At 52.0% G+C, this 24,835-nt stretch overlaps 1 protein-coding gene across 2 annotated transcripts in view; it reads right to left on the reverse strand.

Moving 5' to 3' along the window:
* Positions 1-4,211: 4,211 nt before the first annotated feature.
* Positions 4,212-24,835, reverse strand: part of fam222aa (family with sequence similarity 222 member Aa) — a 139,298-nt gene continuing 118,674 nt past the window's right edge. For both annotated transcript variants that reach the window (XM_064353526.1, XM_064353525.1), the window contains exon 3: positions 4,212-6,390. In XM_064353526.1, the coding sequence (XP_064209596.1) occupies positions 4,847-6,390 (1,544 nt within the window). In that variant the 3' untranslated portion in view covers positions 4,212-4,846. The remainder of the gene's footprint in view (positions 6,391-24,835) is intronic.

A 24,835-nucleotide genomic window follows, 5' to 3' on the forward strand; every position in this document is an offset into this window, starting at 1 on the left:
GAAAAAGAAAAAGAAGCGGCCTCACTTTCTTGACAGTGTGAAATCCCTCATGTCCCTACAGCATCAGCCAGAGCCTCACTGAGGAGCACCCCCGCCGACTCCGCTCAAAGACCAAAATGTCCTGCTTCAGGCAGGCCTGGAGAGCTGCAGAACAGAGATCTCTCGCTCTGTCTCTCTCTGTCTGTCTGTCTCTCTCTCTCCCTCTCTCCCTCCCTCTCAGCAGAGTTCAGACAGGAGGGGAAGGAAAGAGGAGGAGAGGAGAGGAGAGGAGAGGGGAGGACAGGAAAGAGCCCCCCCCCCCCCACCCTTTCCGACTTCCACTAGATCCATCTACAACAACACGGCCAAAAAGCAACAGAGACAAAAAAGAAAAGAGGACAGAAGGGAAGGAGAACCAAATTCAGCACCCCCCCCCCAAACCCCCAAACCCCCAAACCCCCGGGGAGACACGGGCAGAGATGTTTTCATTTAAACCCGACAAAGCTCTGAAGGGAGAGATCTGCAGACGCGCTGGAGCCCCCACGAGCTTGTGGAGCGTCCGACACAAAACAGGAGAGCCAGCGAGGAACCAAGGGTCTGGACTCTGCGCATCTGATCTGCAGCCGGAGTCCAGTTCAACAGCAGCAAATCCAAACAGAGAAAAAATATCAGAACCCCCCCAGAAACCCAAGGTCATGCGTCTTGCCCAGAGCGAATTAACCCTCCTGGTCATTTACGCATGCATCGTAAAAAGGCCGATTCGCTCGACGAATGATTGAATGAGGCTCCCTCCTAATGCATACTGCATAGACTGCTAAACGAAATGCTGGAAAGGTCAGCGGTTCAACGGGGAAGTAGAAAAAAAAAAAAAAAGAGAAGACAAAACCAAGTTAAACTTCCGACTGAAAACACAGCAAGAGGACGCCTCGTCAGAAGACGCGTAGCCACCAACCCCTCCCCCCCCACCCCCACCCCATCTGCATTCCATGCATATTCCCTTGTCCTCCGATCAATATGGGGAGTTAATCGCGGCCCAAAGGATATGAACTAACGATCGATGAGTTCCCGGGGAACACGGGCGAGCAAAAAAAAAAAAAAAAAAAAAAACTCATTTCACACTCCGGGCATGCGTAGCCTGATTAGCCCGCTATCAGCCCAGATGCTCTAATATGATTGGTTGCCGTTGGAGACCTGTGACAAACACCATTGGAGGGCCCCCCGACTTTCCCCCCTGCAGAAAATGGCTCGAGCAAGGAGCAGCTTTTTAAGCGCGGAGTTTATATGCAAGGAGCCCTTGTCAAGCGAGGGGTTTAATACGCGCTTAGTTTTCGCTCGCAAAAGAAGATTGAATTTTGTGGGCGGACGCGTCTCCGCAAAGCCCTGTAGTAGCTCTGTGAGAAATTCGCTACACAAACACCGCGGCAAAAGGGATATTAAAAGCCCGTGAAACAACCCGAAAGATTAAACCGCACCATTAAGGAAGCTTAGAACGGGAGACGGCGCAGAGCCTTGGATCTACCGGCAGCAGCCCACTCCCCCCACGTCAGCTTTCCCAGACAGGAGCCCAGCGCCTTTCACACACCAAAACTATTTAGCTTATTAGTTCAAGGTCCCCCTCTCGCTCTGTGCGAGCAGTACTTATTAAGAAAGAAACAAAAAAGCGAATTAGGCATTCCGTGTGGCGTCGCGGGGAGGCGGAAAACAAGATCCAATTAATTCCTTTCAGTCCCCAAGTCCGGTGTTTCTTTTTTTTTCGTTTTTTTTTTTTCTTCTTCCGCAGTTTCTCCAAATCCGTCGGCGGGGGTACTCATTTTTTATGGATATTCATGGTTTGGGAACAGGGGGGTGAGGCGGAAAGGCGAACTCCAGCTCGCGCGGCTGCATATGATGAATGCGTTAGCGTTGTTGTTGTCGCCGAGTGGCGAGATAATAAGTCGGGTTTCGGTCTCCGAGGCTCCGTCATAAAACACGGTGTTTATGAAGTCGTATATTCTCACAGGCTCTCTCTCGCGCGCGAAAGCCCGGTTCCGCTCCGACGTCCTTGTTGAGTTTCATCCCCGAAGTTATAAGGAATTTTTTTTTGATTTACGAGCGTTGTTTTTGTGGCCGTCGCAATAACATGTCGCCACACTACTTGAAAAAAAAAAACCCCCGATAATCAGGATTCTCTGCAAATCATGGAGACTTGCAGAGAAGCATCACAGTGCCAAACAATCCTTTCATTGGACTGTTTTTATACTAGAAATAAAAATGACAGTCAAACCGAGTGTCTGGATTCCGAAAATATTATCAAATGTGATTTATTTTATATCTCAATTTAAAAAAGGAGGGGGGATTTACTTGCCTCACACAACAACAGCTAACATTTTGGTGCAAGCTCGTGAGCTCATGATAACTGCACTTTCCAGCTTCATCTTGTGGGCATTTGGCCTGGCCTGAACAGAACGTTCGCCGTTTAAAATGAATTTAATCCACTGCTAAAATCTGACAGATAAAGGAAGGTGTAATTTTGCAAAAAAAAAAAAAAAAAAAGAGAACTCTTCCCGAGTCTCCGTAATACTGCACATTCACGGGAAGGGCGCGGTCACGTAAGGTCGGGACCAAAACGCTGATGACGAGGACGGCCTTGTGCATGGCATCCGACACAAAGTGTGCAACGATTTCTCATATTTAAAAAAATAAAAATAAAAAAAAACTGCCATGAAAGAAAAAAAAAAAAAAATGTCACTGTCACTCACGCCCTCAATCATTCCCATAATCCCATCCCAAAAATACACCACCCACAAAAGCCATCGGGACCGACCCCTTTCGTAGGTCAAACCCCTGCTAATAACTGAGATGATTGGGTAATGCACAGAGGTATTCCAGTTATGGGGGGGGGGGGGGCTCTGTGCTGGCTGCTCTCACACCCTGCCCCACTATGGGGAGGGAGGGAGGGGGGAGGAATGGGGGGGGGGGTGTTAGATGCTTATCTCCAGCTACTCTGAATAACCCTGAGAGATGAGGATCACACTCTCTCCCAGCCTCCCACACCAATCGCTGAAGCGAAGCCCTGAATAAAGCAGGCTTCTCATTCTTCTACCCCCACCACCACCCCCGGACCGGCACTACAGAAGGCCCCCCCGGGTCCTTCCTCTGGGGGTCAAAGGTCGCGCTGTTTTATTACTGGGCCATCTCTCTGGGGCACGGTGTGATCGCTGCTTGGTGGAATGGAATCAGCTTTACCGCTTCATAGAAAGATAAACGCGATGGGACCGGGGGAGGGGGGAGAGGGGTGGGGGTGGTGGTTTTGCCACAAAACCTCATTAAAAGTTTTAGAGAAAAATAAAAGACTAACATGATAAAAGTTCCCAGCAGCACACAGCAAACACAAGAGTCAAACTGTAAGTATTTCGTATTGGATGGGGGGGGGGGGGGAAATTCGGGAAGAAAGGGGAAGAGAAAAGTACACAGGAGACCGCTGGCGAACGGACACCTGTTAAATAACATTCTTCATCTGTAACATTTCTCAACCTTGTCATTTTTTTTTTTGTTGTTTGTTTCGTTTTATTTTTTTTGTGATTTTTAAGGATTTGTGTAGATTCCAGTGTTGGTTGCCGGGACTAGCTGTCCCACTCGCGGTTTCTACGGAAACCACAACAGCAGTGAAGCCTTGCAACTCGTACACCAGAAGCTGCAGCCAGAGGAAGGATATATATAAACCAACTAAAAAAAATAAAAATAATAATAATAAAATCAACCAAAGAACTAAGCATTATGAGAGACTTGTTTCCCCTCTTAGCAGCCAACAAATATTGTATACCTACAAATATATAAAACAACCAAAAAATAAAATAAAAATACGTTCAAGTATTCAAGTTAAATATATTGTATATCCATGCCACCCCACGTCAGCCTCCCAAGGCTGTGTACTAGCTTCTTTAACTCCAAACAGTGCAATTTGAAAAAAAAACTACTATTGTCACTTCTCCTAAAACACAATTGATTCTTGCATGTCATTTCAAAGCACTGATTCCATCACCTTTTGAGTCCTGTCACATTTTACATTTTGTTTTTTTGCTGCGTGTGTGTGTGTATGTGGTGTGGTGTGTGTGTGTGTATATGCGCATGTGGTGTGTGGTGTGTATGTTGGTGTGTGTGTTATTGGTCATTTTGTGTAGTGTGTTGTGTGTGTGTTGTGTGTGTGTATTTGTGTGTGTGTGGTGTGTGTGTGTGTGTGTGTGTGTGTGTGTTTATGTGTGTGTGTGTGTGGTGTGGTGTGTGTGTGTGTGTGCGTGCGTGCAATTTTTCTGGAGTTAATTAAGCAGCCCTGGCCTGTCTCCCTTCGGAACACAAAGGTAAGAGAGAAGGTCAGAATCCTCGGATTTTGGGGCGGCTGGGGTCGTGGGCGATGGGAGGTCATGTGCACGTCATGTCAAGCCTTGAATCTTGTTACAAAGTTTAATCAAAAATAATAACAATTTAAAAATCACAAATAAGGAAAAAAAAAAAAAAGTCAAATATAAAGAAAGAAAAACGAAATGCGCAATCCCTGTTGGCAAACCACACCACGGAACTTCTGATTGGCCCAAACAGTAAACCGCCCGAACTCCTCCCACCCCCTCCCCACACTCCCCTCCCCACCAACGTCAGTACCCTCCAGGCTCCACGGCAAACCGGCGCTCTCCGACAGCCCAGTCCTCTTCAAGCAGCGCCGACCACACATAATATCTATTGATTTATAATAAAGATCTCCACGCGTCTGCGTCTTTGTTTCTCCTTCCATTAAGATTTTCGTTTTTTTTGTTTTTTGCTCCCCCTTCCCCCTGGCCCTGCCCCATTCCTTCACTGGGGGGGATGGCGGGGGGGGGGGGGGACCGGCGGTTCCTTATCTGTACACCGGCAGCCGGATGTGCGCGTGCTGGTGGTCGAGCAGCCGCGGGACGGCCACGGTCTCGTACCCCTTGCCCAGCATGCGCTCCTTGATGCAGGGCGGGTGGATGTCATTGATCAGGTACTCCAGCGACTGCAGGCTGCTGCTCAGGATGGACGTGTTGCACAGGCTCCGGCTGCTGGGCAGGCTGCAGCAGAGGCCCCCCCCGCCGCCGCTGTCCGCGGCAGGGTGGTGGTGGTGGTGATGGTGGTGGTGGTGGTGGTGCAGGGGGAAGCCCAGGTCCCGGTGCCCGGTGCCCGGCCCCCCCCCGGTGTTGGTGGCGGCCCCCCCCGGCAGCTCCTGGGGGTTGTAGCAGTCGCTGTCGGGGGTGACCAGCACGCTGTTCCAGGGCGGGGCGAAGTACTGGCCCACCGAGAAGTTGCCGTGCATGCCCACGCAGTTCAAGGGGGAGGAGCTGACCTTGTCCAATCCGCCGCCGCCGCTGGCCAGGGGATAGGGCCTGGAGGAGAGCTGGGCTCCGCCCACCGGCACTCCGGCCCCGCCCCCCGGGACGCAGGTCTCCGGGGACCTGCTGACGGCCCCGCCCCCCCCGCTGCCCCCGCTGTACATGCGGAGCACGGCCTGCTGCTGCTGCTGCTGCTTATGCTGCTGCTGCTGCTGCCACAGCATGTAGTCCATACTGTCCACGTAGGCCCCCACCTTCACCATCTCCGCCCCCTGGGAGGGCAGCATGGCCCCCGCGTACGCCATCCCGCCCTGGGTCGCCATGCCGACCGGGAAGCCCCCCCCGCCGCCGCCGCCGCCGCCCGAGGAGCCGGAGGAAGCGGCGGCGGCTGCGGCGGCTGCGGTGGCGGCTGTGGCGGCCGCGATGGCAGCCTGCTTGGAGGGGCTGGGGTTGGCGCCCGGCGTGGCCGCCACCACCACGCCCTGGCACACCTGCTGCAGGGCCTGGGCCTGGCAGTGCTGGTTGATCTGGTAGATGATGCTCTGGATGGAGGGCAGGTTGGACTGCGGCGGCAGCGCCAGGCCCCGCCCGCCCGGGATGGGCACGACCGACGCCGCCACCGTCACGTTGGGGGGCACCGCCATGGCGGCGGGCGCCTCGGGGGGCTTGGGGGGCGCCCCGTGGTACGCCATCTGCCCGTGGGCGTGCGCTAAAGTGCTGTTGCCGGGCGGCGGGTAGGGCGCCACGGCGATTTGGGCGGGGGAGAGTTTAGTCCTCCTGCCCTCGGCGTTCTTGAGCACGCCCTTGGCGGCGGCGGCGGCGGGCGCGGGCGTGGCCGAGGCCTTGGCGACGGCCAGCAGGCCCTGGTAGCCGCCGGCGCCGCCCGCGGCGTGCGGGTGCGGGTACGGGCTGTAGCGCTGGCCCGTGGTGTCGTAGCCGTTGACGGTGCGGTTAAGGTGCTTGTGCTGCGGGACCCTGACGTTGGCGGGGAAGATCTTGATGGACAGCGGGCTGCCGGCGGTCTTCTGCGCGTAGGCCTCCAGCTCCGCCACGCTGGGGTACCGGGGGGAGGGCGCCGGCGCCGCCAGCTCACCTGCCAAACCAGCGGAGAAAAGGAAATGAGAGGGGGAGGGAAAGGAGAGAGAGAGGCACACCAACCACGACAGGGCCAGCGAGAGGGCTCATTCACGCATGCCATTCCTTCCACCCCCACCCCCCCCCTCCCTCAGTACACTAAGCATGTGACCCTGTTAGCCTTGTTCAAACAGCTGGAGAATAAACACAGGAAATCAGACGCTAAAGTCGGCGTGCAACATCAAACTCCATCCTCCGTCACACGCCGCTTCCTGAACCTCTCCCTCCTCCGTCTTCCATGTTCCTCGTTCCCGGGTTCCTCATTCCCCTCCGTGGAAAGTTCATCCCTAGACGAACGCGTCCTTTTTTAAAAAACTCATTCTGTCGAAGGAGAGACGCCTCGGGCACTGTTAAATCAAGCGCTTTGCGAAATTAATTCTTAACTCCTTTTTTTTATTTTCTCGTCCAAATTTGGGCTACCCGGGGAAATCAGGGAGTCGGAGGAGGAGGAATAGAGAGGGGGCTGTCTTAATTGCCACGGCTCAGCTGAGATTTACAAGGCCGTGCATTTTTTTGGTCTTACCCCCCCTCCCGGCCATGTGACTCCAATTATCCAATCAGACCAGGACTACGGAGATCTACAAAAAAACTACAAAACCCTACAGACCCCACGGGCCTACCGCTGGGAGGGTTAATCTAGCCCGGGCTATGGAGCGCGCCGAATTTCGCAAAAGCGAATCGAACGAAGACTCAGATTTTCGCCTACCCATGTCTACCCTGTCTTTACTGGCCGTGACAGTCTCAATCACAGGAGCCTCGTTCCTTTTTAATATTCATAATAATAATAACAAAGGAATGATCGACATGCACAGGAAAGATATTCAAAGAGACCCAACTCTCCTGCAATAAACAGGCCAATAAATAAAAGATGGTGCTGGAGTTATCGAGTGACATAAAGCATCAGCTCTTATATGTTCTCCGCTACCTTACTGAAGACAAAACAAAAGGATCCAAAATCCAAGAGGAAAAGCTGTGTCCTGTACCTTTTCCTTTCTTCAACGAGATTTATATAAATCACAGACATCCTTCTAAGTATTTACAATTTAAGTCCAGTTCACTCAAATCTTAGCTCGGTACAGCAGCATGGAACATGCCGATGACACAAGGTACAGTGATTCAGAACAACGTGCAGCGAAACGCTAGAGCGATAAATCTGTATTACCCTTATTCCCTTCAGCGTCAGGCCCACGATATTCTAGGTGAAAATAATACAGCTGATGTGCAGGAATGCGAATTTTAATAATTCATGCCCCCTGCTTCAGATTTACTACAGTTATTAGTATCAGAATGACCTTGTCTAAATGCAGGCAAATAAAAAATACGTTTGAATTTTCACTTAGAGAATTCTTTAATACGCACGCCCTCCTCGTTAAAGACTTAGCCTACGCATAAACAAGCTTGCAGGTGACGGGGGTTTTAACTGTCATAATTTATAGGCCAATCTGAAGCATTAAATTTCGAGTCCTTTCTTTTCCGCCAGTCTTTCAAAACCCAGAGGCGGCCTCTTTTGGAATACAAATGCTTACAAATGAAAAGTGTTTTTTTTTTTCTTCTTCTTTTTTCCCCCCCTCCGCTCGCTAGTACAGCCGCGCGCTAACGATAGATCAGACCGGTTCGGAGGGTCTTCCGACCAGGCCGAGACACATTATTAACCTTCTCTTGAAGGTCAGAGGACAGAAAGAGTAGAGAGAAAAAGGGGGGAACATTTTTAATTAACTTATTAACTCCAGGCTATAATGAACAGACGGTATGGCTTTACATGCACCGTATGACCAAAAGTATCGGGACGCCCCTTGGCCTGGGGGCTGTTTTCCATGGTTTGGGCTCAGCCCCTTAGTTCCAGTGAAGGCAAATCTTAATGCTACAGCATACAGTCACATTCTACACAATTCTGTGCTTCCCCAGCAGTTTTTGGGGAAGGCCCTCTCCTGTTCCAGCATGACAATAATCCCCCCGGACACACAACGAGGTCCATATGTAAAATGGTTTTGTCGAGACCGGTGTTGAAGAACTAGTTTGGCCTGCACAGAGCCCTGACCTCAACCCCATCCGACACCTTTGGTATAAACTGGAAAGCCAACTGCGAGCCAGGCCTAATCGCCCAATCAGTGCAAGTCGCTCTGTCATGTGATGTGATGTTCAGCTACGCGCTAATGTTGCTGACACGTGACACCCTGATTGGTGCAGAGGAGCGAACACACTCCCAGGGGGTCATGGCCAAAAGAGTGAGGAGGACAGCGATGTGACGTTCACACCAGGCCGGCAGAGACAGCGAAGACGGACGCTGGCAGTGCCACCCCTCCAGTTGTCTTGTATTTATATGTGGCCGGAACTTTGTTCAAACACCGCCCTACAGCTGCACAACGCACGGCATTCGCCAGCGGCGCTCAAAAGCGAGAAACAAAGTGACATCAATATCAGTTAGCTGAAGGCAACGAGGTTGTGTTTATTTTCACCCTCCGTCATCTCACCATTTCTCTTAAGGAAACACTTCAGCAAGGCACTAAATACCAACAGCTCAGAGTGCCTAAGACGTCACCGTATGCTGATACGGAGTTTAAATATACAGTATATGCGCACATGCACGCAAGTACACACGCACGCGCCCACGTACACACACACACACACACGCCCACGTACACACACACACACACACACATTAATAAATCTGTGTATAATTCACATTCAAACCCAGAGTTGCCACCCAACTGAAGTGATGAGAGGGAGAGAGAGAGAAAGAAAGAGAGAGAGAGAGAATGGAAGAGAGAGTAAGACAGTGAGAGAGAGCAGAGACAGAGAGAGAGAGAGGGACAGAGAGAATGAGAATGAGAGAGAGAGAGAGAGAGAGACTAGAGGACAAAATGACTGCTAACTGTCCGCCTTTGAGAAGATTTTGGTTGCCCGGCGCGGGAAAAACCTCCCAGCTTCTCTCAGGTCCCGGTGCCATCAGAACCGCGCCCCCCCCCCCCGTGTGACGGGGCGGTCCGGTCGGCCCGGTCCGCGTCACAGCCGGGACGGGTAATAGTCTCTGAGGCCGTCGCCCGTCTTTCGAAAAAATTCAATTCCACAGCGATAAAAAGCAGGTCACGCACCCACATCGGCCCTCATTTAAAAGCCGAGCTTAACCAGTCTGAGAAAAGAAGGGGTAGGGCAGGGAAATGGCAATCTCCAAGGGCCCCTGTGAGTGAGTGCAGGGGGGGGGGGCCGCGGGGGGGCGAAGGGCCATGCCGAGATTGGATTTAAACTACATTATTCAGGCAATTTCATGGCTACTTAGCTCACTGCTACAAAAAAAAAAAAATGGGGGAAGGAGGGGGGGTTGGGGGGGAAAGCACTCCATTTACAAGCAATAAATCAACTGCCGCAAATTACTTGCGCCCTCCTAAAAATGACACTTTTATGCAATTTTACAGATGAACAAAAAAAAAAAAAAAAAAAGTGCTAAAATTAACAGCCATAACAACGCAGTCAGCAAAAGCGGCGGCGGCGGCGGCGGCGGCGGCGGCAGCGGCGGTCTAAAGACCAGGGAGGCGCAGGCTGCAGGAGGAACCCCACTTCATTTCCTCTTCCATAACAAAGTCATTTTAAGCAGCCTCTGCAGCTGGGCGGCCCGAGCCCGTTCGTTGTTCCCCATTTGAGCTGCGCTGGGGAGTTTATTTCAAGTATCCAATGAGCCTCCAACTGTGAAAATGATTAAATCTACAAGATCCATCTCATAAAGGAAATAAATTGGGTGTTTAAAACGGGAGAGAGGGGAAGGCGTTTTTTTTTTTTTGTGTGTGTGTCAGCGGGCTTTAAAAAATTTATTTATTTTTTTTACCCACAATGCCAAGCATAATCCCACAGTGCATTGCCAAAAAAAGCGAACAGGAACAGGAAGTGGGGGCTACGCGCATCTCTTAACGGGGACCGGCGGCCCGCATCCCGCAAACTTTGGCCAAAGTGTCACACGAATTCGCAGGAATTCCCGAAACGCCGAACTAAATCCAAAACGATGGCCCATAATGCTCAGCTTCTGAATGAGAGCTGAGCGCCAGTTCTGCAGCATCAGCGCTTTTCCCCTCGACGAGAGAGTTTGTAATCGTGTTCGTGTTGGTCACGAAAACACCTTTCCCCTTCTTTCTGACGGGATGTAAACAACATTTCACAGGTTCGGTTCCCGGGTAGGACTCTGCCGTTGTACCCTTGAGCAAGGTACCTAACCTGCATTGCTCCTGTACATATCCAGCTGTATAATTGAATACAATGTAAAATGCTATGTAAAAGTTGTGTAAGTCGCTCTGGATAAGAGCGTCTGCTAAATGCCTGTAATGTAATGCAATGCATTATGGAACACTTTACCCACTTGCCAGTGACCTAGAAAATCTTTAAAGTTTTGAGGGACCATCCCAGACAGGGCTGCCTTTCCCCAGCTGTGGGGAGCAGTGCCAGGGAAAGCCTGCGGGTGAAATCACGCACAGATGCAGCTAAAACAGGTCAAAACCGAAATTATTTTGTGCACCCATGACAGCAGGGTTTCCCCTCCAAAAAAAAAAAGAAAAGAAAACATGGCCGAGCGCCAACGCGCTTTGATGCAGCAGCGATGAAGAGGGCGGGCGCAGGGACGGGGCCTGACAGCACACCCGCTTTAATTCGCTCCGAAAACACGCTCGTTCCAAAGCACGTCGCTAGCCGGCTTGAAAAAAAAAAAAAACAGAACAGCAAATTCCTTTTTTCCACGCGAAACTCCTTTTTTGCAAAACATCTTTGATCGTGCGGAGGTTTAAATGAGAAGCGATGTCGAGTGTCGCCTGCGTCCTGTGTCCCGCCCTCTTTTCCCACAATCCCACTGGGCATCCTAATTACTGCCGTGAGAGGAACAATCCTCCACCCCCCCCCCTCCCCTCCCCTCCCCTCCCCCCGCTCCAAGCCCACCGCAAAAAAACCCAAAAGATGAAATTAATTGAAGAGCCACCAAATTAGTCCTACATCCCCAGTGCTGGTGACCGTGCTGATATTCGAGCCGGCCCCACCCCCACTGGCACCCACACCCCCATCACCAGCCCTCCACACCCCCCCACCCCCCTATTTTGGCAAGCTCGCTCTGTTTCCCCAGCCCTTGTTGTTTGTAAACATTCAGAGCTTCAAACGGCAAACCCCGGGGCTTCAAAGGGCTTCACACTTGACGGGCCGCGGGGATTAGGAGCCTTTCAGCCCCGCGAGCCCGTCTCCGCCACACAAAGGTTCTGTTATTGGAAGTCCGAGCGGCGCCGCTGGCGCCGAGGACCCGGACCGGGACCCGGCTCTGTGTGGATCCCAGCTTCTGCTGAGAATGCCCTTCCTCATCAAGGCCTCCCGTCAGGGCTCGGCCATTCAGTTCAATTCCCTCCATCTTCTCCGTTTCTCTCTCTCGCCTTTCCCTCTTTCTTTCTCCCGCTCTCTCGCTCTCTCTCTTCATCCCTCTTTCTTTCTCCCGCTCTCTCGCTCTCTCTCTTCATCCCTCTTTCTTTCTCCTGCTCTGTTTCTCTCTCTCGCCTTTCCCTCTTTCTTTCTCCTGCTCTGTCTCTCTCTCTCTCTTCATCCCTCTTTCTTTCTCCTGCTCGGTCTCTCTCTCTTCATCCTTCTTTCTTCCTCCCTCTCTCTCTCTCTCTCTCCCTCTCTCTCCTTCCCTCTCTCCCTCCCTCTCTCTCTCTCTCTTCCCCTCGGGCGCTGCCCCCTTGCTCATCGCGGGTCACGCACATCTGGCCGAGGCGGCGGGAGGCCGCCGTGTTTTATATCCGCGGATCTCGGCTTGGCGGGGGGCTCATAACCGATCTCCGCGTTCGGCGGGTAAATAATAACCAGAGGTCGTAGAGGTGACCGCGGCCTCCCAGCCGCCCCAGCCGCCCCGCGGCCCGCGTGACTTATCGCCCCCCCCCCCGGCCGCCGGCGATGGCGGGTATGAATGCCGCGCAGATGGCGAGAGCTGATGAACGCGCCCCCGGCGTAGACTTTGGGCTCCGTGGCAGCGACCCGGAGAGCCCCGGTGTTTACCTGCCTGGGGTTCGCTTTTGGTTTTTCGGCGGCTGTGGCTGTTTGCCATCCTCCCGTAAACTACACTTTATTAAAAAACAATAATAATAAAAACAAAAAATAACCCAGAAAGAAAGACAGGGTTAGTGGGGCAGAATCGGCCATGGGTCAGGCTGGGCCTCGCCGGTTTAGAACCTCACACGAGAGAGAGAGAGAGAGAGAGAGAGAGAGAGAGAGAGAGAGAGAGAGAGAGAGAGAGAGAGAGAGAGAGAGAGCTGATGCTGATGATGATGATGATGATGCTGAGAGAGAGAGAGTTGATGCTGCCTGTCTTCTTTTTTCCTTTTGATTATTTATTCTTACTGTAGTTGATTGCTGTTGTCACTACGCTTTGGCAATATGTATTTTTAAATATGTCATGCCAATAAAGCATTTGAATTTGAATTTGAATTTGAGAAGAGGAGAGAGAGAGAGAGAAGAGAGAAGAGAGAGAGAGAGAGAGAGAGAGAGAGAGAGAGAGAGAGAGGAGAGGAGAGAGAGAGAGAGAGAGAGAGAAACAGAGGGAAGAGAGGAGAGAGGAGGGGGGAGATTACGCCGAGGCGCGTGCGGATGATGAGGAGATGGCGAGATGATGAACGCGCCGGCGAGAGTTGGGCTCATGGGGCGAGAGAGCTCCCGGTGTACCTACCTGCCAGAGCCGCGCGTGGCCTGTTCACACACACCACCACAGAAAGTTTAATACAGCTCTGCGATGCGTGGGGGGTGGGGGGTATGGGGTGTGGGGCAGAAGCTCGCGATGCGTGGGGGGAGGGGGGGGGGGGGGTTCAAGCTCTGCGATGCATGGGGGGGGTGGGGTGGGGTGTGGGGCAGAAGCTCCTCTGCGTTTGAGCGTACAGCTAGTCCCCACACGTGCGGACCTTTCCCCCGCCCTGCCAGTGAAACGCTGGATCCCCTCCTAGTCTCCTCCTCCAGGAACAAGGGGGGCGGGGGGCGGACGGAGATAATTAAACTCCGTGCCCTTCGCCTGTAACGGGGCCGACGCCCCGGCACATCAACCCCCCTCCTCCCCCCCCCCCCAGCGTCAGAACACCGGGGAGCCAAACGACATCCTTCATTAAGGGAAGGTGCAGCGCGGGAGGAGAAGTGTGTGTGTGTGTGTGTGTGTGGTGTGTGTGCATGTTCATCTGTGTGTGTGTGTGTGCATGTTCATCTGTGTGTGTGTGTGTGTGTGTGTGTGTGTGTGAGAGTGTGTATGTGTGCATGTTCATCTGTATCTGTGTGTGTGTGTGTGTGTGTGTGTTGGGATGGGCTCCCAAAACTCAGCACGGATGACCCACGGGCACAGCGCCCCCCACACACACACACACCCAGGAGAGAGTGACTGGGTCACACCTCAGGTTCAGGTAAAAGGGCGATGGTGACCCCCCCCCCGCACAAATCCCTGGAAACATAAAGAAAGAGGGAGTCTCCTTCACGCGGGACTGAGCCGTCCTTGGAGGGAGGGGGTGGGGGTGGGGGAGGGGGGGTACGATCCTGAACACTCAATTAACACTTCGCTAATTAGCCAACCGCCACACAATGAATTCTGATGAGCTCATTTCAGGAATGTGTGCGTGTGTGAGTGAGTGTGTGTGTGCATGTGTGTGTGCGTGAGTGTGTGAGTGTGTGTGTGTGTGTGTGTGTGTGAGAGTGTGTGTGTGTGTAACTGTGCAAGGAGGGAGGGTCAGAGAATAAAAAGCAATAAAGAGAGAAAAGCCTGGTTTAGAAAAAAAAAGAAATAATCCATTAATTTCTGTGAGGGAGTTTTTTTTTTGTCCTCTCCTTCTTAAAGGGGTCTACTTGTAGAGAAGGCAAAGAGCAGAGATGGAGGGAAGAGGAAGGAGGACTGGAAAAAAAAGAGAGGGAATGCGGAAGTGAAAAAAGGGAGAGCAAAAGAGATAAAGGGAAGGAGGTGGTGAGAAGACGAAGAAGGAAAAAAGAGGGTGAGAACTGGCAGTGTTGAGATGGTGACAGAGTGGTAGTGACCGGATCAGTCACTGCACAGGGCCAGATAAAACCACACCGCAAACTCTCACTTTATCACTTTAAAAGACAAAAAAGCCTTCCTTAGGTGACATTAAAAAACCGTAAACAGAATAAAATAAACAGTGATGCTCCTTGCATCTGTCCTGACAGCTTACTCATTAGTAGGTGGAGCGATTTTGAATAAACACAGAGCAGGAAAAACCAAACGCACACCTAAAAAACTAGCACAACGTGCTGTGACACAGGAACATGTAAAAATAGGGAAAGGTTGAAAAAATAACTCTTCATATTTAAAAAAAAAACAAAACACACATTTTCAAAACCACAAGAGGCAAGACTGACAAAAAAAAAGGAATAAAGAACGCTCACATTTCATAAGACGTGCGTCAGCAGCGCGTCCTGCAGGAGCGGTGAAAGTTAAGGGGTTGCACAAGACGGTCCGGTCACAGCGAGCGCGTCCCGTCGCCGCGGCGAAGCTCACGCCGCAGGACTCTGGGGCCGCGGGGTCATGGTGACTTAATCTGCTTTCTCCACAGTCATGCTAATTATCACACCCCCCCCCCCAGGGCAGTGCGCTGGCCTTTTAGGGGCCTCATTCATATGTAACTATTCCAGTTAATAAATAATTAATGGAGAAAAACCAGCCCTTGAATCTCCAGGCTTTGCTTCATTCAAAAAAGAAAAAAATTTTTTTCTGATATAATTATATTATCGGAAGAGAAAGCCCAATTGCTGCCTGATTAATTTCAGCCCTCACGACAGGAAGTGACACACAGGAAGTGACCCCCCACTGTGTTTGGCACTGCTCACTTTAGCCCCCTTTGCTTTGCTACTAATAAGATCAGAGATTAGCCTGGCCCTCCCCCCCCCCCCGTGCTCCCTGTTGATAAAAGCAGGGCTTTAAGAAAGCGGAGGCGGCAGGGTGGTTGGGTGCAGGGGGGGGGGCGGCGGTGGCTTTGCATGCTAAACAATACCTGCCTTGTGCTTAATGGAGGTGTCATCTGGCGCAGGGCCGATTAGTCAGCGATTAAAAGCTAGGCCTCAATCGCCGTGGCAACCGCTTTCGCCCAACACAAAAGGGGCCCTGATAGAGCCAGCTGTTTGGGGCCCCCCCCCCAATTAACCCCCGCCAGCACCGCGCGGCGGCCGCTGCCCCCTTAATTGACTACCGCTCGCACGGAGCGGGGCTGCCGCGGGCGACGGTGGGGGGGCGGGAGTGGGGAGGAGGAACCCTGTCCGTTCGCAGAAAAAAAAAGGGGGGGGGGGGGGCCTCCCGCTGGCTCCTCTGTCAGTCAATCAAAGTGGCAGCGCGCGGCGGGAGCTTCCCGTGCACTGTAAGTGGACGAGCGTCGGCGTGGTGATGGTCGCCGGGGGTTACCGCCTCACCGGGGAACACCATCGAATACTGTACGCCTGGGCGGAGCCTCGCTCAAGGAAAATTCTTTTAGTTTTTAAAAAAAAAATCGCACAGAAAACCTATTTTCGAAAAAGAATTCAGTTCTACACGGAGACCTCAATCCCGGTTGAGAAGCTTTAAAACGTGGTATCACGGAGAGAAATACACAGAACCGCACCATCGATCGGGTAACAAGAAGCAAAAACACGGAACACTAAACAAGGGGCAGGCTTTTCTTTGGAACGAGCTTGAGGCAATCTAACGATCGCGAACAGCAGAGCGCACTGTGGGGGGTTTCCTGCCCCACAGAAGACTAACGACCAGCAGCACAAGCAGAGCCCCACTGGGAGGTACACGCCCGTGAAAATGATTTTGTCGAGCGCTCGATTAGACCGCTCACACGGGGAAGACGCCCGGAGGAGAGAATTGTCGGCGGACAGATCACATGATGCGCGTAAACAAGGGTGAGAAAGAAGCTTCCGGACTCATTACCGTCCCTCTGAAGCCCCGCCCACCTTCGCCCCCCCAAACAAGGAGAGCAGAGGAGAGGATGCATTGGCATCCAACACACACACACACACACGCACACACGCACACACATACACACAGACACACACACACACACACACATACAAACACGCACACACACACACACACACACACACAATCACAGATGTGCACACGCACACACGCATACGCATACACACAGACACACACACACACACACACACACAAACACAGTGTGCTGAATGACAGGCTATGTAAGAGATCCTCTCACCCATTAACAGTCGCCTGGCACTTCCAATTAACTGCCGTTTCTGTGCCTCAGATCGCACACAGCCTGACACAAATCACACAGGAGCGGGAAGGTGTGGAGTATCTTTACAATCTGAGCGCCTATCCTGCCAACACACACACACACACACACACATACACACACACACACAAAATAAAAGAAAGAATACAGAAGTTCGAAAAGGCACCAAGCTGAACTTTGCACCCCGATTCCAGTCAGACTCTAATGACTGCCAAGGGTTACAAATGACCTGCATTTCAAAACCAGGGGTGGGGGGGCGGGTGGATGGGGGGGGGGCAGGAGGCTGAAAGCGCATAAATGGTGGACTGATTGGAGACACTTGCAATCTTAGCCATGATCCATCAAGCGCGGGGGGGTTGGCAGTGGGAGTTGGCGGGGGTTGGGAGGGGGGGGGCATGGCATGCTGTCAAAAATGGATTTTGTCATTAAAATGTAAAAGCTCAGACGTGCCTTCCAAATTTAATCTTTTATTTCATTAAGGCCAATCTCGTCTCAATTCAGTCAATTCATTTCCTCCCCCGCTCTGTACTGGAGAAAGGGATGGAGAGAGAGAAAGAGGGAAGGGGGGAGAGAGAGAGAGAGAGGGAAGGGGATAGAGAGGGACGGAGAGAGAGAGAGAGAGAAGAGGAGAGAGAGAGACCACACCTGAAAGCCTGTGAGACTGGTACAGTCAGCATGGGAGGCTTCGATAATGTATGCAAAATTATTCAACAAATAATTAAATAAGGCAACCTTATGCATATTGCATACACCGCTAGACCAAATCTCGAAAAGAGGTCAGCAGTTCAACAGGAAGTTAAAAAAAACAAGTTAAACTTTAGGTTGAAAAACAACCAAAAAAAAAAAGAAACCAGAAGCAGAAGCAGAAAGGTTCGTAATCTCTCCTTCTCTCTCTCTCCAGCCCCAAGCAAGTCTCTATTCGGGAAGAGATGGGATCTGTGCTGGGGGCAGAGGGAGTGGGGGGGGGGGTACATCTGTGAGATTCAGGAGTCAAAAACCACTGAGATTTTCTAATGATTATATTAATTTACCCGGGGGGGGGTCAGTTTGCAGGGGCTCTTATGAACTCTTAAGATGCTGAGCTAATGATAGCAGACTGGGAGCAGAGAGGCCATAATTACCCACCTAAGGATACAGGAGGAGAGGAGCACACACACACACACGCGCGCGCGCGCACACACACACAGTGTGACCCTCTCCCATCTCACTTCCTTTAGTCTGAGTGTCATTTCCGATGAGTCTGGATTTTTCACCTCACTCTCACATTGTCTCTCTCCATTCTCCATCTCTCCCCCTCCCTTTCTCTCGCTCTACCCCCCCTCCTCCTCCCTCTCTCTCTCCACCAGTCTGTCCCCCCCTCCCCCCTCCCCCTCTCTCTGAGTAAGTGAGTTTCATTGGGGGTGCTCGCCAAGCAAAATCACCTCAGGGCGAACACTTTATTATCTGCAGTCGAAGCGTCACCACAAATACCGTTCTACACACACAAGTGTCACTTTCCATTAGTCTGCGCTCGCTGCTGTGAGCCGAGCACAGCCCAGCGCAGCCAGACTGAGCACCCAGCCCAACACAGCCCAGCACAGCGCAGCCCAGCGCAGCCAGACAAAGCACCCAACTCAGCACAGCACAGCGCAGCCAGACAAGCACCCAGCACAGCACAGCGCAGCCCAGCACAGCCCAGCACAGCACAGCCAGACAGGCGCCAGCCAACACAGCCAGCCCAGCGCAGCCAGACAGCACCCAACTCAGCACAGCCAGACAGAGCGCCCAACACAGCACAGCCAGCAAGCGCCCAGCACAGCACAGCCCAGCTCAGCACAGCCTAGCACAGCCAGACAGGGCACCCAGCACAGCACAGCGCAGCCAGACAAGCACCCAGCACAGCACAGCGCAGCCCAGCACAGCCCAGCACAGCACAGCCAGACAGAGCGCCCAGCCCAACACAGCCCAGCCCAGCGCAGCCAGACAAAGCACCCAACTCAGCACAGCCAGACAGAGCGCCCAACACAGCACAGCCAGCAAGCGCCCAGCACAGCACAGCCCAGCTCAGCACAGCCTAGCACAGCCAGACAGGGCACCCAGCACACCACAGCCCAGCACAGCCAGACAGAGCACCCAACTCAGCACAGCCAGGGGCTCAAGAGCATCCAGCACAGCCTAGCACAGCCCAGCACACTACCGGGACCGTTCCCGCAGTCCAGGTAGGGCGGCCATTATGGCTCATTCCTACCGGTCCCGCAGTCCAGGTAGGGCGGCCATTATGGTTCATTCCCACCGTTCCCACAGTCCAGGTAGGGCGGCCATTATGGCTCATTCCCACCGTTCCCGCAGTCCAGGTAGGGCGGCCATTATGGCTCATTCCCACCGGTCCCGCAGTCCAGGTAGGGCGGCCATTATGGCTCGCGGGCCACGGAGCAGCAGCTCTCTGGCATTTTTAACGGGGTGAGGTTGAGGTTCGGGGGGGGGGGGGGAGGGTGAAACCAAGGTGTCTGTCACCAGTGACCCTCCCACCCCACCCCACCCCACCCCCCCTCTCTAAGGCTCCACCCCTGAACTCCGGCCAGCGCGTTTGCGGCTTGTGTTCAGGCCTCTCTGTACTGAAATGGGATGCAGATCGCTCAGTGTACACTGTGAGAACTTCACCAGAGAGGGCAGGCAGAATCTGGGGCAGTTTGTTTACCCCCACTACTCACGCAAAACGAGCAGGGCTGACCCGCCCCATACTCCTGCCCCCCCCCTTCCAATACTCATTACCAAATATGCGGCAAGGGCGGTCCAGTCAAACCCGAAAAATCCCATTATCGAGAAGCACAGAGGACCAATCCAACTTTGGCAGAATAACAAAAAATAAAAATCTCACTATCATTCTATCAAGTTCCAAGAGCTGTCCATTAGAGAGAACGCAAATGCACATTTGCTCTTGTCGCTACATGCTACTGTTGGAAGAGAGCGCGGGTGCTGGGGTGGGTGTTTTTTTTTTGGGGTGGGGTGGAGGGGGGGGGGTACAGTGTCTCTCTGGCCCCCAGACAGTGCTGGCAATCCCCATTGTGCTCACAGCATGGTCCAGAAAGCAGCGCCTCATCAGCGAATAGCCCAGCTCAGCACAAACAGCCCAGCCGCTACGGCTCGCGCCGGGCACACCAGCCCGTGCTGCCATATGCGATTAGCGCTGTGCTCACGAGCCTGTGAACTCATTCCTGCGGCATCAGTCACCCCCCCCACCCCGCCCACCCCACCCCCTCACGCCACCCCCAACCCCCCACCCGATCCCCGTCCCAGATCACAAAGCCATGCAGTGAATGCACGCAACTAATTTTAACTTAGCTACACAACAACAACAACAACAACAACAACAACAACAACAAAACATTTACTGCTGAAGTTACAAAGCAGAGGTTTAGAGATTGATTGTACTGCTCAAAGCATGGAAAGGCTGGACCAATCGGATGAGCAAGCTCACAGGCCCCCGGTGGACAGGCACAGTCACTGCATCCGTTAGTGCCCCCCCATGCAAATGCACTGATTTGCTGATAGAACCGAAAAGCCAGGAGACGGGGGGAAGTTACTGCTAAGAGCCTCTTAGGAAAATCTCGAGGTACGTTTTCCAAACAATATCCATGAATAAATGCATTTTTAAAAAGCCAATATATGGTCCCGTTTAAAAAGCACAAAAGAAACACACACACCCACACAGCCACATACACATACACACGCACATGCACGCACAGGCGCACAAAGCTATACATTCAAACACTGCATTACAATTAGCATTCATCTCTGGATAATGGCCCTTTCCTTTCCTGCACTTTAAATTTATTTATTTTTTTAATATTAATTTTTTTTTATAGCAGTAAGTACGCACACACATGCACACAGGCAGACATACACACACAGACGCGTGCGCACACACACACACACACAGGGCCAGGGGGGTGGGAAAAAGCGAAGTTGAACACCGTAGGAAAACACAGGCAAGGAGGAAAGATAACAGGCGAGACGGAAGAGTGAGTGCGTGTGTTTGAGGGGGGGCCCCCCCTCATGTCACCCCCCCCCCGCGTCCGGCCCAGCCTGTCAGGCTGCTGCAGCCCCACAGGTACCGGAGCCGCAGGGCTGCCTGGGGGCGAGCTGGGCCTTCTGTCCCATCATTTAGGAGACAAGTCCTCTGCTGATCCACAATTAATATTTAATACAGCACAGACAATGGGGGGGGGGGGGGGAGAGAGGGAGGAGAGATAGAGGGGGGTAAGAAAATGAAAGAGAAAGAGAGAGAGGGGAAGGAGACAGTGGTGGGGAGAGCCAGACAGAGGGAGGAAGGCAGGGAAAGAGACAGACAGAAAGAGAGAGGCAGAAAGACAGGGGAGGAGAGAAGGAGAGAAAGACCGAGCAAGAGAGGCAGAAGAGAGAAAGGTAGGAAGAGGGAGAGACAGATAGAGAGCAAGAGAATGAGGGGGAGAGGGAGTGAGGGGGAGAGAGAGGTAAAAAAAGAAAGGTAAAATAGTCCCCTCTTAGTTTTCCAGTAAACAGTGAACACTTTCAATGATTCATGGCAAAGCAAGGTCAAGGAGAAGGGCTTTATTTATACACACACACACACACACACACACACACACACACACACACACACACCACACACACACCACACACACACACACAAACAACACACAACCACACACACACAACACACACACACACACACACACACACACACGCACGTATATCCACTTTTCACCGATGTCTGACGCTCGCTCGGGAAATGTTTCATGATGTGCAAGTGAATTCCCATTAGCGGCACAATAACCGAAAATCAATTCGAAACCAAACTCAAACAGCCGCAAAGAGAGCAAGAAGTCTCTTTTCCCACGGCTTCTCCTCCTGACCAAGATCCGGTGAAACCACTTAAACTAAAAAAAAACAAATAAATAAATAAAAAAGACTCTTAAAAGCTGACGCGCTCTGAAAAAAAAAAAACAAGGCTTGGGAACGAGGAGCAAATGGCAATTCTGTTGATTCACTTTTTTTTTTTTCCTTCATTAAACGCGACCGAGCTTCCGCCAAGCACCGCCAAAGCAGGCCGCAAGTGAAGCCAGGACGCTCAATTTGAGTGCTCTCCCAAGGCCCGTAACCAGCACCTGGGGGTCTCGCCCCGGGCGGCTCACCCAGCTGAGATTGACTGCCGCAGACAAGCAAGTCACACTAATTGATGTTAAAGGTCCCGCAGGAGCAATGATATTAGCATTGCGCAGCCAGCATGCGTTCTCTCTCCCTCTCTTACCCCCCCCTCCCCCTCCATCCCCAACCCCCCCGCCCCCCCCCCCAGACCACTCAGTAAGGCTTTTACCGACTATCAACTCATGTGGCCTTCCTGTCTCAGCTCAGATAAATCCACTCTCGTACGGCTTTGGAGGAGGAAAAAAAGAGGAGTAACTCCACATATGCATTTCAATTAAAACGATTGTCATTTTGCAATCCCGGGTAAGCAATAGATGCACCGCAGCTGCAATTATGTGCAGTTTTTTTTTTTTTTTTTAAACGAGGCTCCGTGTCTTGAAGGATCTCATTAGTATGACTGTAATGCGCATTGACAACTGGGGTGGGGTGCGGTCAGCAAAAAAAAGAAAAAGAAAAAAAAGAAGCATTTTAAATGTTAACCTTTGAAAAAAAAAGGAGGGTACATTTAACATCAACTGATTCATCCTCCTGAGCAAATGGGTCTCTAATTACCTATTTAAATTCTTTCAGCTCACCCAGCTAAAGACACGTCTGGGATTATTTCGCAAACGCGGGGACAGCTGCACGGCACCCAGGCAAATGTCACCGGCGTCCGCAGCCGAGCGGGGTGGGGGGGGGGGGTTGGTCGTATCCTATCCGACGGTGGAATGGCGCCGATCGCCTCGGCAAACAAAACAAAAGCCGCGACTCCCGCGAGACTCTGGAGCGGCACTAGGATCTCTACGGCCCTTTTCTGTACTGCTTCAGACAGATCCCAACCCCCCCGCCCCCCCTTCCTCCCTTTCCCTCCTCCCTCCCCCCGACACTCAAACATATTGGGATTCATGGCATGAGTAACGTGCACCTGGGAGGTCCAAATGGCAGCAAGTTGGAAAGAGGAAACTCAATTTCCACCCGCGCTGTCACGGCCAAAAGAGAGAGAGAGAGGCGGCAGTGTCCCTGTAGCCTCGCGCAGAAGCCCCCTGGCCCGTAACAAACAGCCTGTGTGTCTCAAACAGACAACAGGAGCACCACGCTGCCACGCACGGACGTGCCCAACGGATACATCACGCCGGCGATTCTGCTGTTGCAAGCGCTGTCAGCACGAGGGGGGCGGGGGCGGGGGGAGAAGCGCCAAGACTGGGGAGACGGAACCGAGGACAAACGGTTACAGATAGCCTACCGGTTCCTCTCGTTTTCCCAGGAAAGTAAAAATAATTTAGCGTTGGTTACAAAGTAATTAATTAAGCTGTGATGTCTGAGCCTTTTTATTTATTTATTTGCTTTTATAAGGCGCAGTAGCCTATAAAAGGGCTGCTCTTTGAAGAGTGATTCTTGGCTGTCACACGCCGGCTTCCGGGATGAATGAGAAGAGAGAATGACGGTGACTGCATAAGCAAATGGTGAATTTAAGGGATGGGGGGTGGGTCGGTGGTGAAACCAAGCGCAGTTCAATCAGTGGAAAAGGTCAACTGTATGCAGATTTTATTGCCAGCGTGCCGCTGTGCACCCCTCCCTCCCCCGCCAGGCTCGCGCTTTCCCTCCGGGTCTCAAACGCAATCAGGGAAAAAAGACCGTTATTTCAACTGCCGCTTTTCACCACATTTGAATATTCCACTCAAAACGTTCCATTTTTGGTTCGGCAAATAGAAAAAAAAGCTGACCCTGCTGCAGCGTACTTTTAGACCCATACAGCTAGTAATTTGGTCTGTAATTTATCACACAGCTGGATCATCAAGTTGTATAACGTGTCACCAAAGAGCTACCGGCTGTCTAAAAATGGATTCGTAATTCCTTTCCTTATACAAATCGCCAGTTAGCACATTATAGGATTACAGCGCATTTTTTTGCTTCCTTCATTACGGTTTTGTGTATTTAAAAGATGACTCACAATGAAAACGATCCATTATATCGAAACACAAAAAGGGGTAGCCTACTTATACCAGAATGACATCACCATATGTGTTCCAGTAAAACAGACTTGTCTCCGTTCTAATTTGAGCTAGTTAAGGATGAGGCGTATTCCAAAATGCACCGCGAGTCCTAGCAGCGCGCTCCTAGGAGGCCAGGAATAGACAGGACTACAATTCCCATGTGACACGCTGTCATGTTCCGCCCACCGGTTTCTGTGGAAACCAGTGGGTGAACATATAAGGCCTCTCCATCAAACAAACGAGGAGAGTGTGAAGACGTAGGGAGATAATGATGATGTCTTTCTCTGGGACAAGCCTGCCTCTGACGTGATGGCTCCTCCACAGAGTATTAACTGGGGCCCTGGTTATATTGTGATTTTAAAAAGAAATCTCAATATATTGATGGATAATAATAGAAATAATTTAATATATTCAATACTTCACGACAAACCACGGCATGTGTACTTATGTAGACTTGAAACAAAATGCTACACAGTTCAAAATATTGCTGTACAATAGTGTGACTCTGTAGTCAGGTCTTTCAAGGCCATAATAAGCCCTCCCCCCACCCCACCCCACCCCACCCCCGGCTCACATGGCTACTCTGGATGATGTCATCGTTGTCCCATATGGACAGGTGTATTTGGAGCCAGGGCCCGCTGAGCCGATGGGGGGCGCAGACTGTGCCTCTGTCCCGGGACAGACGCGCACACTAAACCCCCCCCCCCGCCCCCCGCCACACCCCCCACCCCGACCGGATCTGTAGCAGGAGGACAGATATTAGAAGCAGCCACATTATGGGATGGGCCAGCCCAGCCAAGCCAAGCGTCAACAACACCTGAGTTTCATCAGCTGCATTTTTACAGTTTATTAATTTCTTGCTCCTTTAAGATAACAATGGTACACTCATCTCTGATAACCTTAATATTAAAAAAGGAGGTTTTCGGGGTTGGTGGTACCCGAATAAAAATGTTTGGCAGCCAGGGAACTTGCCCTGCCGCCGCCGCCCGTCCTCTGCTCCCAGCATGCCCCGGGAGGAGGCCCCAGCTGGCACGGC

This window comes from Anguilla rostrata, chromosome 10 (genome assembly GCF_018555375.3).
Source record: "Anguilla rostrata isolate EN2019 chromosome 10, ASM1855537v3, whole genome shotgun sequence".
NCBI classification, from domain to species: Eukaryota; Metazoa; Chordata; class Actinopteri; order Anguilliformes; family Anguillidae; genus Anguilla; species Anguilla rostrata.